Source organism: Periplaneta americana, chromosome 12 (genome assembly GCF_040183065.1).
Source record: "Periplaneta americana isolate PAMFEO1 chromosome 12, P.americana_PAMFEO1_priV1, whole genome shotgun sequence".
NCBI lineage: Eukaryota > Metazoa > Arthropoda > Insecta > Blattodea > Blattidae > Periplaneta > Periplaneta americana.
Window position 1 is genome coordinate 39,206,810 of NC_091128.1, and position 15,098 is coordinate 39,221,907.

Sequence of the window (15,098 nt, forward strand, 5' to 3'; positions counted from 1 at the left end):
TTGCATCCTTTGTGTCGTTAATTTTTTCCCGGATTGCGCTTGAGGTAGGAATGCAGTGTTATACGGTATACTCATGTAAGACTTTCACTTTACACCATTGAAAGGCTGTAACCAGCGTTGGAAAGCCCACACCTGCTACAAGTCCACAATTGTTCAAGTCATTACTGACTAAATGTAGCATCCGACTGTACCAGAAGTATCTCCAGATGCACAGTGACGCGATTCCAGGTGTTACTGTAAAAACGATTGTTGGGGGAGCCAATCAAATTCGTCCGAGCTTAACTGGGGGCTAACTTTCGTAGAAGATTTTATTATTTTTATAAATACAGTACCTGTATCTGAAATGTCCATTTGTCATTTAATTATCTGTTCAGATAATCAGGTTTAATAAACTAAGTGTTAGGGATACACTGATGAATAGACAATATGGGATTTCAGACTTACTCGAGATTGGTTGTGAAAATGATTTGTGGTTTGTAACTGCTGAAATTTGACCTCTTTGGCGTTTTGTAACTAACACCTTCCATCTTGAGGATCATATTGTTCAGAATCTTGAAGGTTATCAACTCTTTTGGGTCTGTTACATGTGCTGAGTTCATACAATTGTTTTATACTTGCTGATTAGTTATACCTGACTTATCAAAACTTTTTACATTTTAAAATTGTGTGATGTGTAAAACATAATGAAATAATAGTAAGTGGAGTTGGTGACCCTTAATGGCCTAGAATAAAAATTGTAATTTAAAATTTCAGAGAAATTGAATTTTACACAGTCACAAAATATAACCTACTTCACAAACGGTTAATAGCCACAGATGATCTAAATTTGTATTTAATTTTCCCAGATTTGCAGTTACATGCCAGTGCCACTTGTATGTGGAATATTGTATATGACTTCACAGCTCACTCACAAGAGGGAAAACCTGCTGGCACTCAGTATGAAGTCATCAAATATTGTTGATGATAATGATCTGGATGAAGAACATTATGAAGACATCAAGCTTGAGGTACTCTCATTCACACCAACTAGTAATATTTAGATTTCTGCACTTCATTCAATATCAGATCTGTGCTACTGTTAATATAGTATGCAATTAAACAGTTCATTTTCAGTCATTTTACAGATCCTTTTACAGGCTAATAATCCAGTACACACATTTATAACATTTTTGTTTAGTCAACTGTCCGAAGACATGTCTGAACCTCACAAGTGATACCAATAAGGCACCACTTATGAGGAAACTAGGTCAGGAGATAATGGGGTAGGTTGACCATTGCATACATCACCAATTACACTAATCAGACTTCAGATGTATATTAATTATTCTTCTTCTCACACATATCGTCAAGTGAGATGTACTGACGGATAATAGACATAGCCTACATATCAGCTGGACGCAATGATAACATTAATGAACAAATTTTAACTGTTTTCAATAACTTAGATGAAAATGCATAATTAGGAGTCATTTGAGCACCTGAGTTCTGAAAAGAAGGATCCAAATTGCCCTACCAGATCACATCTTTTAGCTACAGTTCTCGCCAAATTTACACTGCCTCACTCACACCACTTTCCAGATTCATGCTTGACTCAAAACATATTAAATCACATTAGTTAAGCAGCATTGCCACGTTTCCTTCTGACTCTGATTTAGCCCAGCCACTGGACTGAGATAAGTACAATCCTTTCTTTTTTATAGATTAGTGTTTTGAGCGACGTATACATTGGAGGAGGGAAGGAACTGGCCACTCTACCCTATTATCTCCTGGTTTAGTTGCCTCATTAGTATCACTCATGAGATTCCAACAGTCTTCGGACTGCTGACTAAACATACGCATACAAGAGCTATAAGGAAATTCAAAAGTTAATATCTCGAGAATTAGGCCCATTTGACAGGTTTTTCACATAGCTATTATTTTTCCATATATGTAAGATTGATCCATGAAATTTTAAACAAAATCGATGTCCGAAACACGTTACTTTAGGTTTTAAAGTTGTTGTTATCTATGCTGAGTTCTTGGCAATAAAGCCATTCTCTTGCTCGCCAATATTTCTCACACACAGTGGATATTCTGCTCGAGGTCGGAAATAGTAGTTCCCTCCTGGAGATCGGAATGGGGAACTGTTTTACCTCTGGAATATTTTACTTCTCCTGACATAATACATAAAGATATTGGAGTGTGATGTAGCAAAAAAAAAATAAATATTTTAACAAAAGCATCATAACCGGTGGCTGAGTGGTCAGACTTCCAGCCTGGCATGCAGGCGGCCGAGTCCCAGTCAGTGACAGTTGTGGCAGACAAGGTCGCAATTGGAGTCTCCTGTTTTTCCCCATATTAGACATCTACATTATTCCATTACAATTTCTCCACTCCGTCACCATTCCATAGCATTCCCCAATCTCCGGCTGGCGACGCATGGAGGGGGCTGGTCTAGGGATGAGAGGGATTGCCTGCTCGAAACCTGGGTATGATGCAGTGAACCTTAGTGTAGTCAATTTCATTTTTGTTTTCCGATAAGCTCACAATAATATAATGTATAATAAGTTTTAATTAAACCATGTATGCTTATCTTATGTTACAATAGTGAATTTTTATATTTATTAATTTTTCACATTAACGTTTTCGGTACGTAGATGTACCATCTTCAGATGTATATATATGATACTAATTAGAAACCTTGCCAATTGGCGTGTGTATCGTGAACTTCAGTGATTTGTGTGTGTGCTTGATGCACTTATCCATGATATATTATAATTATTACCTTATGATTGCCTTGCGACACTTGATATGCTAATAAATAGTAAAAACTAAACTTTTAATTTTAAAAAACTAAGTTTGTTTGAATCAATGTTTAAAACCAATATTTAAAAGGCACATTGGTCGTTGCTATATTTGTTTTAAATAATTTTGTTTTTAAATATTGGTTTTAAACATTGATTCAAACAAACTTAGTTTTTTAAAATCAAAAGTTTAGTTTTTACTATTTATTAGCATATCAAGTGTCGCAAGGCAATCATAAGGTAATAATTATAATATATCATGGATAAGTGCATCAAGCACACACACAAATCACTGAAGTTCACGATACACACGCCAATTGGCAAGGTTTCTAATTAGTATCATATATATACATCTGAAGATGGTACACCTACGTACTGAAAACTTTAATGTGAAAAATTAATAAATGTAAAAATTCACTATTGTAACATAAGATAAACATAGATGGTTTAATTAAAACTTATTATACATTATATTAGTTTAGTCAGCCGGTGTGAATGTGGGAATGTGTCTAGCTTGAGGGTTAGAGCAATAGAGCTGAGCCATAGTGTCCCTCTCAAATTCCATTCCATTCCAACATAGGCACCATATTTTTATATTATGGCAATTATATCACCTACCCACAACCCCGAAACTGTTTGGAGGACCACACCTTTCATTGGTTAGTAAGGAATGCTCCCCACTTTGGCAGTACAGAACTGGAGTGTGTCCATACAGGAACACAGTTGAGTGGTGACGTGGACTAGGGCTGTACATTAGCGGTGCGGTGGTGGAAGGTCATGCTTATATCTTACCAGTAGTATCACTGCTTGTGTGATTGTAAATAAACTGTACGTAACTAATAAAATAAGCAGTAACTAGAGAAACAAACTAAATTAACAGTAACGAAACCTGTTTATTCTACTTGTATGAAATTATAATACTCTTTACTATGCTTAAATAATAATAGTAGTGGTAGTGGTAGTGGTAGTAAACAAATCACAGCTTTTACATTAAATTTCTTGTCAAAGAAAACATCATCACTATATATATATATATCACTACCACCGGGTGTATACCCAATTGCAGTGTTAATAAATGCATACATACATACATACATACATACATACATACATACATACATACATCACAGTTTGTAAATCTAAAACTTCATAAACAACGTAAGCATACCTAGCAAACAAGCACATTATAGTAAAAATAATTAACACAACAGGAACAAATACATAAATTTCATACATAGCAACATTTTTGAAAATCATAATACAAAATAATAATAAATATATCTTATTGCCAAAAAAAAAAAAAAAAAACAGATTTAAAAAGGTCTTAGATTTCTTTTTTCCTCTGACTTTTAATAATATTTCCAGTGGATGGTGTAATGAACTTTGATACAGCAAGCCCCTCTACAGCTCTTAACCTACGAAGTGCAATCCGTGACACTTGCTCTTAATTTGTCTTCATTCTTTTTGTTCTCGATATTATGCTTCAGGATCGAACTTAAGATTGTTAACACATTAAATATACTTTCTCGGAAGATAATTCAACAAGACGAGCAGATATTGTTATTGATAGAAAAAAGAACATAGGAACAATACTAGACCCGACTATTGGATTTGAAAGAGATCCGCAACAGCCAGAACTTACTGATGATGAAAAGAGAATCATCTATGAACCTTGCATTCCTTATTTTAGCAAGCAGTATAACATCATGACTAATCGATGGTCAGTACACGGACTTCTTTTTGGACTTTGTGGTACCATCCTCAAATATACCTGTAAGCTTTTAAAATCAAAGGGATTCACATTTTACAGTGTTGAGAAAATGCTTACAGAAATTCCAAAGGACTCAATTCAAATTTTGCAATTTCATCTCTATTTCAAGTAATATGATTCACTTTAATTTTGTTTTGAAATTTATTGTAATTATGTATTTTCGTTGTTTGATTGTAAACTTTTATTTATATATATATATATATATATATTTGTTTTCCGGATCCTTGTGGTCCCCCTTATTGAAGGGCAGATGGTTTTATTTTATTTTTTTTTTACCACTTAGCTTTACGTCCTCACTTAGTACAGTGAGTATATTCATCCTTTCATCACTAACGATATCTTTATATTTTTCAGCACGGAACACATCATAACACCGCTTTAAATGATATTTTCTGCACCTGACATGTTTTATAAACAAGACACTGTCCATCTCCCTACTATGATTCTTCAAAAAAAGAATAACAATTCCCAGTCATTGTTAAAGTCAGTTCCAGGTTTCTGCTTTGCGACATCCTTAGAGTATCTGTATGAAATGAACTCCCTACTTTGCCCTCTTTACTGGTACCTTAGAGAGGGGTAGCAATTCTTCCCGCAGGGAACAAATCTGTTTTAATTTGCCCATATGGGTAAAACGCTCATACTAGAAGCCAATTGCAAGTCCTGGGTTAGTGGGTCCATATGACTTAGCTGGGAGGATTGTCAGAGAACCGCTTATACATGCCATGGCAGGTCAGCATGCTGAAATAGCATTTCCACATTTTTGATATCACTGTGACTCAGTCTCCAGAGCCTTGTTTGTTAAAAACAGGTTGCACCACAGGAAGGTGGGAATTAAGCAGAAGAAATTATGAAAACCATTTCACTACTCCTTGCAACCCAGTTTTAAAGTTTAATTTAGCTCTGTTTTTATGTTCAATAGGATACACATATTTGACTTCAGAGTACATGAAAGGGAAAAGTACTTTCAAATTATTGTAGAAGTTGTAAGTAAAGGAGTGGGATGGGAGGGACAAGTTTAAAACTTAGAAATGTGGGCTCTACTACGAATGTGCTTCAGAAAGTCAGGTAACAAGAGCTCTCATTTCACAGGCAGATACAGTAGTAGGGCACTGGTATGCATTACTTTTCAACATAGTCAACGTGCTTGTCCAAACACTTGTTTCAACGATATACCAAGACATCGATGCTGGGATAGAAGAAATGTGCGTCAAGTTCCTGAAGCTATGACATGATGGCTTGCTGAACAACTGTATCAGTATTGAATCGCTTCCATCCAGGTGCTTCTTCAACGGCCCAAAGAGATGGAAATCACTGGGTTCCATGTCAGGGCTGTACGAAGGAATTAGTAGTAATACTAAAATAGTAATAATTATAATTATTACTATTTTAGTATTACTGCTAATTATTAAGATGGATGTAACCATTAATAATATAGAAATTATAATCCAGAAAACATCTATAATAAACAAAATGAAATCATAAATTCGTTAAGAAAATTATATAATCAACCAACAAATTTAATTACAATTATACTTGCCTCATTTATTTTTAACACTAATTGTAGTAGTAAAAATTACAAATATTTCAAAAGGACCACTACGACAAATAAATTAATGAATAAACCTATACGAATTAGACACCCTTTATTTAAGATTGCCAACAATGCTCTAATTGATTTACCAACACAGTTCAGAAGCGCCATTTCTGGCTGCATTCAGCGATGGCGGCGTGAGTGACCTTTTTCATCCTTGTGTGTTATGTTCAGGTACTCTTAATGAAATCATTTACTTAAAAATCAGCAGGTCTTTGAGTTACTAACATGCAAACGTGTTACAACATATACAGCTCTGGTCTGCTGCTGCGGCCTGGGATATGTCACTTGTGAGAGCTCTTGTTACCTTATCTTTGTAATAAGAGTAGAAGTTTCGTTCTGTATAAATATGTTATGTTTCACAGAATTCAGAAGATGCTGTAGGTCTTCAAGAAGAAATCAGTGGAAAGGAAGAGACTGAAGAGTGTGTTGAAGAAAAAGTTCCAGTTCCAACCTGGTATCATTGTGAGAATGCTGGAGACAAAAAGAGAAGGAACTTGGCTGTCTATGACCCTTATCATAGGAACCCATCCTTTGCTGGTGGAGAAAACTGTGTGTACACCGAGCTTCTGACTCTGAGTCAGCATTATCATCCAACTGTCACCTTATTTGTCAATAAGATACTGCGAGGTAAGATCACAATTGTGTAGTACTGCAATATTTGTTTACGTCGGCCATAAAGACAGCTACTGATTGGAGCTGAGCATTGTAAATGCTAGGTTACAAAGTGATGTCACTGCTGCAAATGCTCACTTTGAATGCTCGGCTCAGAAGTACTTATTGCGATGTAGGACATTAGCAGTTACTTTGCGTTTTTATGCATCAGCTGACTCATCTACCAGTTTACAGTAATTTTTTAAAATATATAGCAGGGGCGGATTTTGGGGCAGTGCCAGTGTCCCATGGCACCACCAGTGAAAGAAACAAAATATAATATTCTAAAAAGGAGTTGTAATCGTTTATTTCTACACATTTTATTTGTATTTCATCTGAACGAGCAAGCACACAGATTGGGGTGCACTCTTGCAGCGTTTTTTGGAACGTTGGAGCCAGTTCGGTGTGCCACTGTCTGCGTCCATATAACACTGTACAAAAGGCTACTGATTCTAGTTTATATGCGTTTCTTATGGCAGACACTGAGCTGAATTCAATTTGACTCAGTAGTTAACATTTTGCCCGCTAGAGCGCAGTAATGTAGAAATTTCGCTAGGTGGCAGGGTTGTTGGAGACGTTAGGAAGGGAACCATCAACCGCAGGCTTTCAGGAAAATACAAGTTAAAGTTCCATGCCAAATCTTAATGTAATGTTACTAATTCAAAACTAATGCACACAACTAGGATTTGAATGTGTAAATGATTATCCATTTAACTATATTGAATGCAGAGGTAGTTAGTCGTGGTTCTTTTTAGAAAGATATATGTTTTTTTTTTTTTTTCATATTATGTAACACTATTTGTTAATTTTGTGTAATATTTGTTTTATTTCGCGGCAACTAAATATCACTACACTGTTGCTAATGTTGATGCTTTTGTTAATACTACATGAGATCTGTGCAGGACATGAACATGTGTTATTCAGGCTACTGCCTTGGATTCATCGGCCTGTTTAAATAAAGTGCAAACATGTTCATTTATTCATCTCGTGTGTTTTTGCCAGTAATTTTACTGGTTATAAAAATTATTTGTATTTGACTTAATAATACTGAGAAAGTTTTGCATTATTTGTATTTTTAAATTTCGTTATCAGTTTCGGAAATGTTATTGTAACTGTTACTAGATGCATTATTAACTGCACACCTGGTAAAATAGCCGGTTTAATTAATGTGTTTTATATAACATAATGTAAATGTGAGCTGTGATTATCTTTTACTTGGGTGATTTGCGTGCAACCATTTATTTTTTTATTTATTTATTTATTTTTTTTTTCCATTTTTGGCACCACTACCAGAATGCCTCACCGGTCGCCACTGATGTATAGATACCCATTAGTCTTAAGTCTTAAGTTCAGTGTTTCCAACTGAAGCTACAGTAGCTCAAAGTCAGTATATTGCTTATTATCTATAGAGAAAGTTTTATTTTTGTCATTAGATGCTGGTGAAAAAGTCGCTAAATCCCTATTTAATCAATAGAAAAGTTAAAGAAATTGTCGCTGAAAAACAGTTAAAATTCGCCAGATTTAGCAAAAAAAGTCGCTAAATTGGCAGCATGGTTCAGTTTGTTATAATGTTGTAGATCGTGGGTATTTGACAGAATGGGATTATTCCTGTAATTTTCTGCAAATAAATGTGTTTTACACAAAATTAAATGAAACTAAACATTTGCTACAACACGACCACTTCAGATGGGCTGGAAGACAACATTGTACAGTGTAAGCTGTACACTGCTCAAAGCATGATTTGTAATGTAACATTCAAAGGGACTTGCGAAAAAGCCGACAGCCCAGTGGAGCATGCTAATGAATGCCAAGCATCTCTGTACATTGTACTGACTAGCAAATGCTTGTATAACATTACAAATTTCGGCTCTTGCCCCTTACTATAATTTAAGTTGAATGTGAAGCATGTATATCAATAAAATCTATTACTGCCCTTTTATTAAAATTGTTATTTGAAGAGTTAAAATGTTTACTTTGAGACCAAAATAGAGCATCTCGGGATATTTCTTGGCATAAAATGAAGAGAAACGACTAGAATCATTTTAAATGTGGATATGAAGAAGAAGGAAGAATGTGAAATGGACAATCAGAATAAGAAATGAAGTTGTGCTAGAAAGAGTGGGTGAAGAAAAAATAATGCTGAAGCTGATCAGGAAGAGAAAAAAAAAGTTGGCTGGGTCACTGGCTAAGAAGAAACTGCCTACTGAAGGATGCACTGGAAGAAATGGTGAACGGGAGAAGAGTTCAGGGCAGAAGAAGATATCAGATGACAGACGACATTAAGATATGGATCATATGAGGAGACTAATGGGAAGGCAGAAAATAGGAAAGATTGGAGAATGATGGGTTTGCAATGAAAGACCTGCTCTTGGGCAGAAAATTATGAACGAATGAATGTATGTATGTAATTCTGTGTCTGTACTAAATGAAATTTCGTTTTTTAACATCTATACTATTTAGCATACTAATTGCTTTTAACATTTAAATGAACATACCTAATGTCATATTAGAGTTGAGACAGTCCTTAATAGTATAGCAGCAGACTATAGAATAGCAGATTCTGGGTTCAAACCCAGGTGAAAACAGAATTTATGAAATAACATCTAGAACAGATCAGATTACAACTCTGCCTCTTATAAAATTGAGCACAAAATCTTTCCAAAATGATGCTGACATCACCTCTAATTCTGAACAGAAAATATTTAACTCTGTCTCCATATTTCCAGTCTGCCTTAGTGACTGTTTGTGGATTCTTTTACTTTTTATCATGTCATTTCTTAATTAAGAAAATCGTCAGTTTCAATGCACACACACACACACACACATCTCTGCAGTGCTTGGGAAAAGTGACATAAGTCAGTTTTCACAAACCTTTTTTGATCATTTATTGACAACTTACACTGGTTTATGTCGATTTGATTTTTTTCTGTATGAATTATTGTAATGGGAGGAATACCTATGTATTTTTTTCCAAGCGAACAGATGTTCCGTAAGTTGTCATATTATCAAAAAAGGTTTGTGGAAATGGACTTGTGTCTCTTTTCCCGAGCACTACAGATATAACTTACACGTTTTAAATGTGACTAATACATTTTCTCATGTCCAATTCTTTATGAAATCGAAATTTTCTTCTTCCCTTTATTCCTATCTCTACAGTCACTATCCTGTAATCCTCTCGCTTTTATTATGTCAATAACACCCTCCAGCCATGTTTTCTTCCTAGTTGGGACCCAATGTAAATTCCTTTTTGGTAACCTATTTATCCATTCATTCTTTTCACATGCCCAAACTGTTGTGATTGTTTAGTTTTCATTTACTGTATATTAGAATTTTTAAAGTTTATCCTTTCTCTTTTTGTATCATTTCTAATTCTGTTAAGTTTAGAGCATTGTGCTGCTCTCTCTAAAAATATTCATGTCTGTTGACTGCAACTTCGATTTTAATTTTGCATTCATATTTCATGTTCCTGCACCTTAAGTTACTTTCTTTAAATATCAGATATCACGGCAATGCATCTGTTTTATAATGCGTATATACGATCAAAATTGACCTATGGTTGTGAAATATGGGGAGGAGCATCAGCAACTCATCTACAAAAAAATTTAGGTGCTTCACAAGTCAGCCTTAAGATTATGCCTAGGAGTACCAAAAACCACATCAATTGTTGCCCTAGAAATTGAATGTAATATTCAACCAATCAGACACTATGCATTACAAAAGGATCTAAAAATATATTTAAAATTGCAAGCCTCATCCAGACCTCAGATGTTCTTCAAACTGTCAGATAATATCCTGTGTAATTTCTATAAAATAAATAAGAAATACCAATCTATATCACAGACACACTCATTGCTAAAACTCCAGTCGTCGTCGTCGTCGTCGTCGTCGTCGTCGTCGTCGTCGTCGTCGTCGTCGTCGTCGTCGTCGTCGTCGTCGTCGTCGTCGTCGTCGTCGTCGTCGTCGTCGTCGTCGTCGTCGTCGTCGTCGTCGTCGTCGTCGTCGTCGTCGTCGTCGTCGTCGTCGTCGTCGTCGTCGTCGTCGTCGTCGTCGTCGTCGTCGTCGTCGTCGTCGTCGTCGTCGTCGTCGTCGTCGTCGTCGTCGTCGTCGTCGTCGTCGTCGTCGTCGTCGTCGTCGTCGTCGTCGTCGTCGTCGTCGTCGTCGTCGTCGTCGTCGTCGTCGTCGTCGTCGTCGTCGTCGTCGTCGTCGTCGTCGTCGTCGTCGTCGTCGTCGTCGTCGTCGTCGTCGTCGTCGTCGTCGTCGTCGTCGTCGTCGTCGTCGTCGTCGTCGTCGTCGTCGTCGTCGTCGTCGTCGTCGTCGTCGTCGTCGTCGTCGTCGTCGTCGTCGTCGTCGTCGTCGTCGTCGTCGTCGTCGTCGTCGTCGTCGTCGTCGTCGTCGTCGTCGTCGTCGTCGTCGTCGTCGTCGTCGTCGTCGTCGTCGTCGTCGTCGTCGTCGTCGTCGTCGTCGTCGTCGTCGTCGTCGTCGTCGTCGTCGTCGTCGTCGTCGTCGTCGTCGTCGTCGTCGTCGTCGTCGTCGTCGTCGTCGTCGTCGTCGTCGTCGTCGTCGTCGTCGTCGTCGTCGTCGTCGTCGTCGTCGTCGTCGTCGTCGTCGTCGTCGTCGTCGTCGTCGTCGTCGTCGTCGTCGTCGTCGTCGTCGTCGTCGTCGTCGTCGTCGTCGTCGTCGTCGTCGTCGTCGTCGTCGTCGTCGTCGTCGTCGTCGTCGTCGTCGTCGTCGTCGTCGTCGTCGTCGTCGTCGTCGTCATTTGACCTCTTGCACTCCAATATTTTTCAAAGATATTATCATGACCAGCCACTGAAGCACAGATTTTGAGGTGTTCCGAATCCATTTCTTGGTTTGAGTTGCACAATGGACAGTTAGGGGACTGATATATTTCAATTCTATGCAGGTGTTTGGCCAAACAATCATGGCCTGTTGCCAATCTAAATGCAGATACAGACGATTTTCTTGGTAAATCGGGAATTAACTGTAGATTTTGATGCAGAGAGTTCCATTTTTTCCCTTGGGATTGTGTTATCAAATTTTGTTTGTTGAAGTCTAAGTATGTAGATTTAATAAATCTTTTTACAGAGTAATATGTAGATTTAGTAACAGGTCTATAAGTAGCAGTGCTGCCCTTCTTTGCTAAAGCATCCGCATTCTCGTTTCCCAGGATTCCACAATGGGATGGTATCCATTGGAATACAATTCTTTTATTGAGTGATATTAATTGAGAGAGCATTTTAGTTATTTCTGCTGTTTGAGATGAAGGTGTGTGTTTAGAGACTATTATAGAATAGCTGCTTTGGAGTCTGACAATATAACTGCATTTTTAAATTTACTGATGTGGCATAGAAGATTCCTGAGACATTCACTTATTGCAATGATTTCTCCATCAAAACTTGTTGTTCCATACCCAAGAGATCTATAAAGTGAGAAGAGACAGCACGTAACACCTGCACCGGCACCTTGTACTCTGGAGATCAAGGATCCGTCAGTGTATAAATGAAGCCAGTTTTGTGGAGGGTATCTAATATTAATTGTCTCTTTAATTGTCTCTAAAGACAATTGTTTTAGTATTTCAGTGTTTACTTCTGATTTCAGTATTTCTTCTATTAAATTTAGATTATATTCCATATTTAATAGAGTTAAAGGGTTTGGTTTAATTTGTAAGTTTTCTTTTAAATTCGGGATATTGATTTTCTGTTTTAATTCTTGAACAATGGATATGAAATTTTTTTGAGTTTTCAATCTACAGAGAGGACTGTATGAATGCCAATTGTTTCCTGGTAATCTAATAAGTTTTTCATATTGAATCAGTGCTTTTTCTTCTATTGTCATTTTGATGCTGTTAATATTAGTGAGGAATCTCATAGAATCTATTGGAGTTGTTTTGATTCCACCAGTAATGAGTCTGAGAGCGTGGCTAAAACTCCAGTTGTGAACGAAATTCCTCCATGGAAATGGGTGATTCCAGAACATAGCATACAAATTCCAGGAAATCATTCCAAAAATAATCCTCCATACATTCTTAAGTTAGATGCCATGGAACTACTCTGCAGCACATATAAGGATACCTTCAAATTTATATAGATGGATCTCTAAATCCTAATAATGGGACATCAGGAGCAGGGTATTATCTTCCAAGATATCAAGAAAGTTATTTCATACCATGTTCATCCTCCTCCAGTCTTGACACTGAATTGCTAGCTATTGATGCTGCTCTTCAGTGTGTTACTCAAATTTCTGAAAAATCTATTTGCATACTCACCGACTCCATGGGGGCTATTCAATTGAGAAACAACTAAGTAAACTAAAAAAACTCCAAAAGAAAATGACATTTCAATGGATACCTAGTCATTGTGGTATACCTGGAAGGAAATGAGAAAGTTGGTAAAGTTGCAAAACAGGCATCATATTTGCAACCAAGACCTCTTCAAGTGATATCTCTATCCAGTGCTTTTGCTTCAGTAAAGCCTCATTTTATAAACCTATGGATCAACAATTGGCTCTCTTCTGACAAAGGAAAAATTTTACAATCTGTACAAAAGAAACCAAATGATCTGGAAATGTACAAAAACTTGCCCAGACATGTTCAAACATTTTTAACAAGAGCCAGAACAGGTCACATTGTCACACAATTGTACCTACACCGATTTCACCTTTCTGATAATCCTCTTGTCTGTGGTGCAATAATCATGATGGAGATCTGGAACACATTCTTCTACACCGTCCATCCATAAACCACAAAAGAAGTAAATTAAAATCATCAGTACCGGTTGCAGAAGACACAACCCTGCAGTATATATTGACTACACCCCAACTCTGGCTACTAGCAACAGGCGTCTATAATGAACACCAATCAAAATACTCCTCATTTCTCGTGAAAAACAAAACCTGAATAGACTACAGCCTCGACCTCCCTTATTATTTCCACTTTCCATCCAACAGTTAATTTCTTCCATTTATAATGGTACATAAACTAACAAAAAACTTGGAAAAAGGATCCACACAACTCACGAGAACTAAGCAAGCAAAGGAACCACAAAGCAAGACCATAAAGAATAATGACACTGCATTGCTATCAATTGCGATGCACTATCGAATATGCTAGTACTATTTATTATTGGAAGTCGATTCTATACTTAGGCTTCATTATCACAAAATTCACTTGAAAAGTACACTATTCCTTAAAAGCAGGATTTTTCTTAAACCGGTTTCCTTAAAAGCGGAAATTAATTACATTATTCTTATGGCATAATTTGGCTGAACTTAACAGATTATTCCTTAAAAATAAGAACGTTAAAATGGGGTTTTACTGTGTATATATATATGCATATGCATAATGTAATGTGATGGATGGATAGATGGACAGAGGGATGATTTGCTCTTACATTGAACAGAACTTCTGGTGAATATTTTCTTCCATGGAGGAGAAGAAACTGTGCAAACAATATTTATAGTAGTGCATTAAAATGTGTGTTCAAGTCCGCCACTTGTCCAGATCATCCCTACCCTGCACAGAAAGACTACAGAACTGGAACCTACACTGTAATATAATAAAACTCCATTAAACCAGATTATGTTTAATCTGGATATGCTTTTGAAGAAATAAAATTTCATACAGAAACTCGAGAGAGAAGAAATTGAAATCAAGAACTATAGTCGCGACGCTGTTATTCCCGGCGTGACTCCTCCTCTTTGCTTACATCTTAGGAAGTGAAGGCTCTATAGAGTCTAGGTAGGTAGTATCGTTCGCCATTTTTGTTCTTTTGTTGCTGAGCTACCATACGAGGAATCTATTTGCCACACCGTTAAACATTATCATGTCATAGCTCCTATGATAATAAATCAAACGCACTGTAATTCAGCAAATAACGTCTTCGTGTGCTTTCTGCGAATGCCAACGAAAGAGCCAAAATGGCGGGCGATTATATTAAGTATTTATCGAACCTTAAGAAATGAATAACGTCTTCCTCAGCGAATCACAAGACATACACGTTTAAATGTAGCCGACCTGCAACGCAATTGGCTGCCGGAAATTAGAGCGACAGGACTATACCATGAAATACTGATCAGGTATGATGAAAGATTCATTCCAGTAGAGAAGTTTGAGGGCTGACTCGACAATGATAAAGGTGGTCCAGGCTATCACATAATGAATAAGAAATTGTGGGTAGTATAAACGAGGCTGGAGAGACTAATGATGTATGTGAAGATGGGGTACTGATATCTGAATCTCAAAAATGATGTTTAGGTTAAAAACACGAATTGTATCATCGATTTTATTTAACAGAATGACAGT

The 15,098-nt window shown here is 37.0% G+C and overlaps 1 protein-coding gene across 2 annotated transcripts in view; it reads left to right on the top strand.

Annotated features, from left to right (window-relative positions):
• Positions 1-15,098, top strand: part of Noc1 (Nucleolar complex protein 1) — an 88,389-nt gene that overhangs the window by 40,187 nt on the left and 33,104 nt on the right. For both annotated transcript variants that reach the window (XM_069841123.1, XM_069841124.1), the window contains exons 10-11: positions 846-1,007; positions 6,511-6,775. In XM_069841123.1, the coding sequence (XP_069697224.1) occupies positions 846-1,007; positions 6,511-6,775 (427 nt within the window). The remainder of the gene's footprint in view (positions 1-845; positions 1,008-6,510; positions 6,776-15,098) is intronic.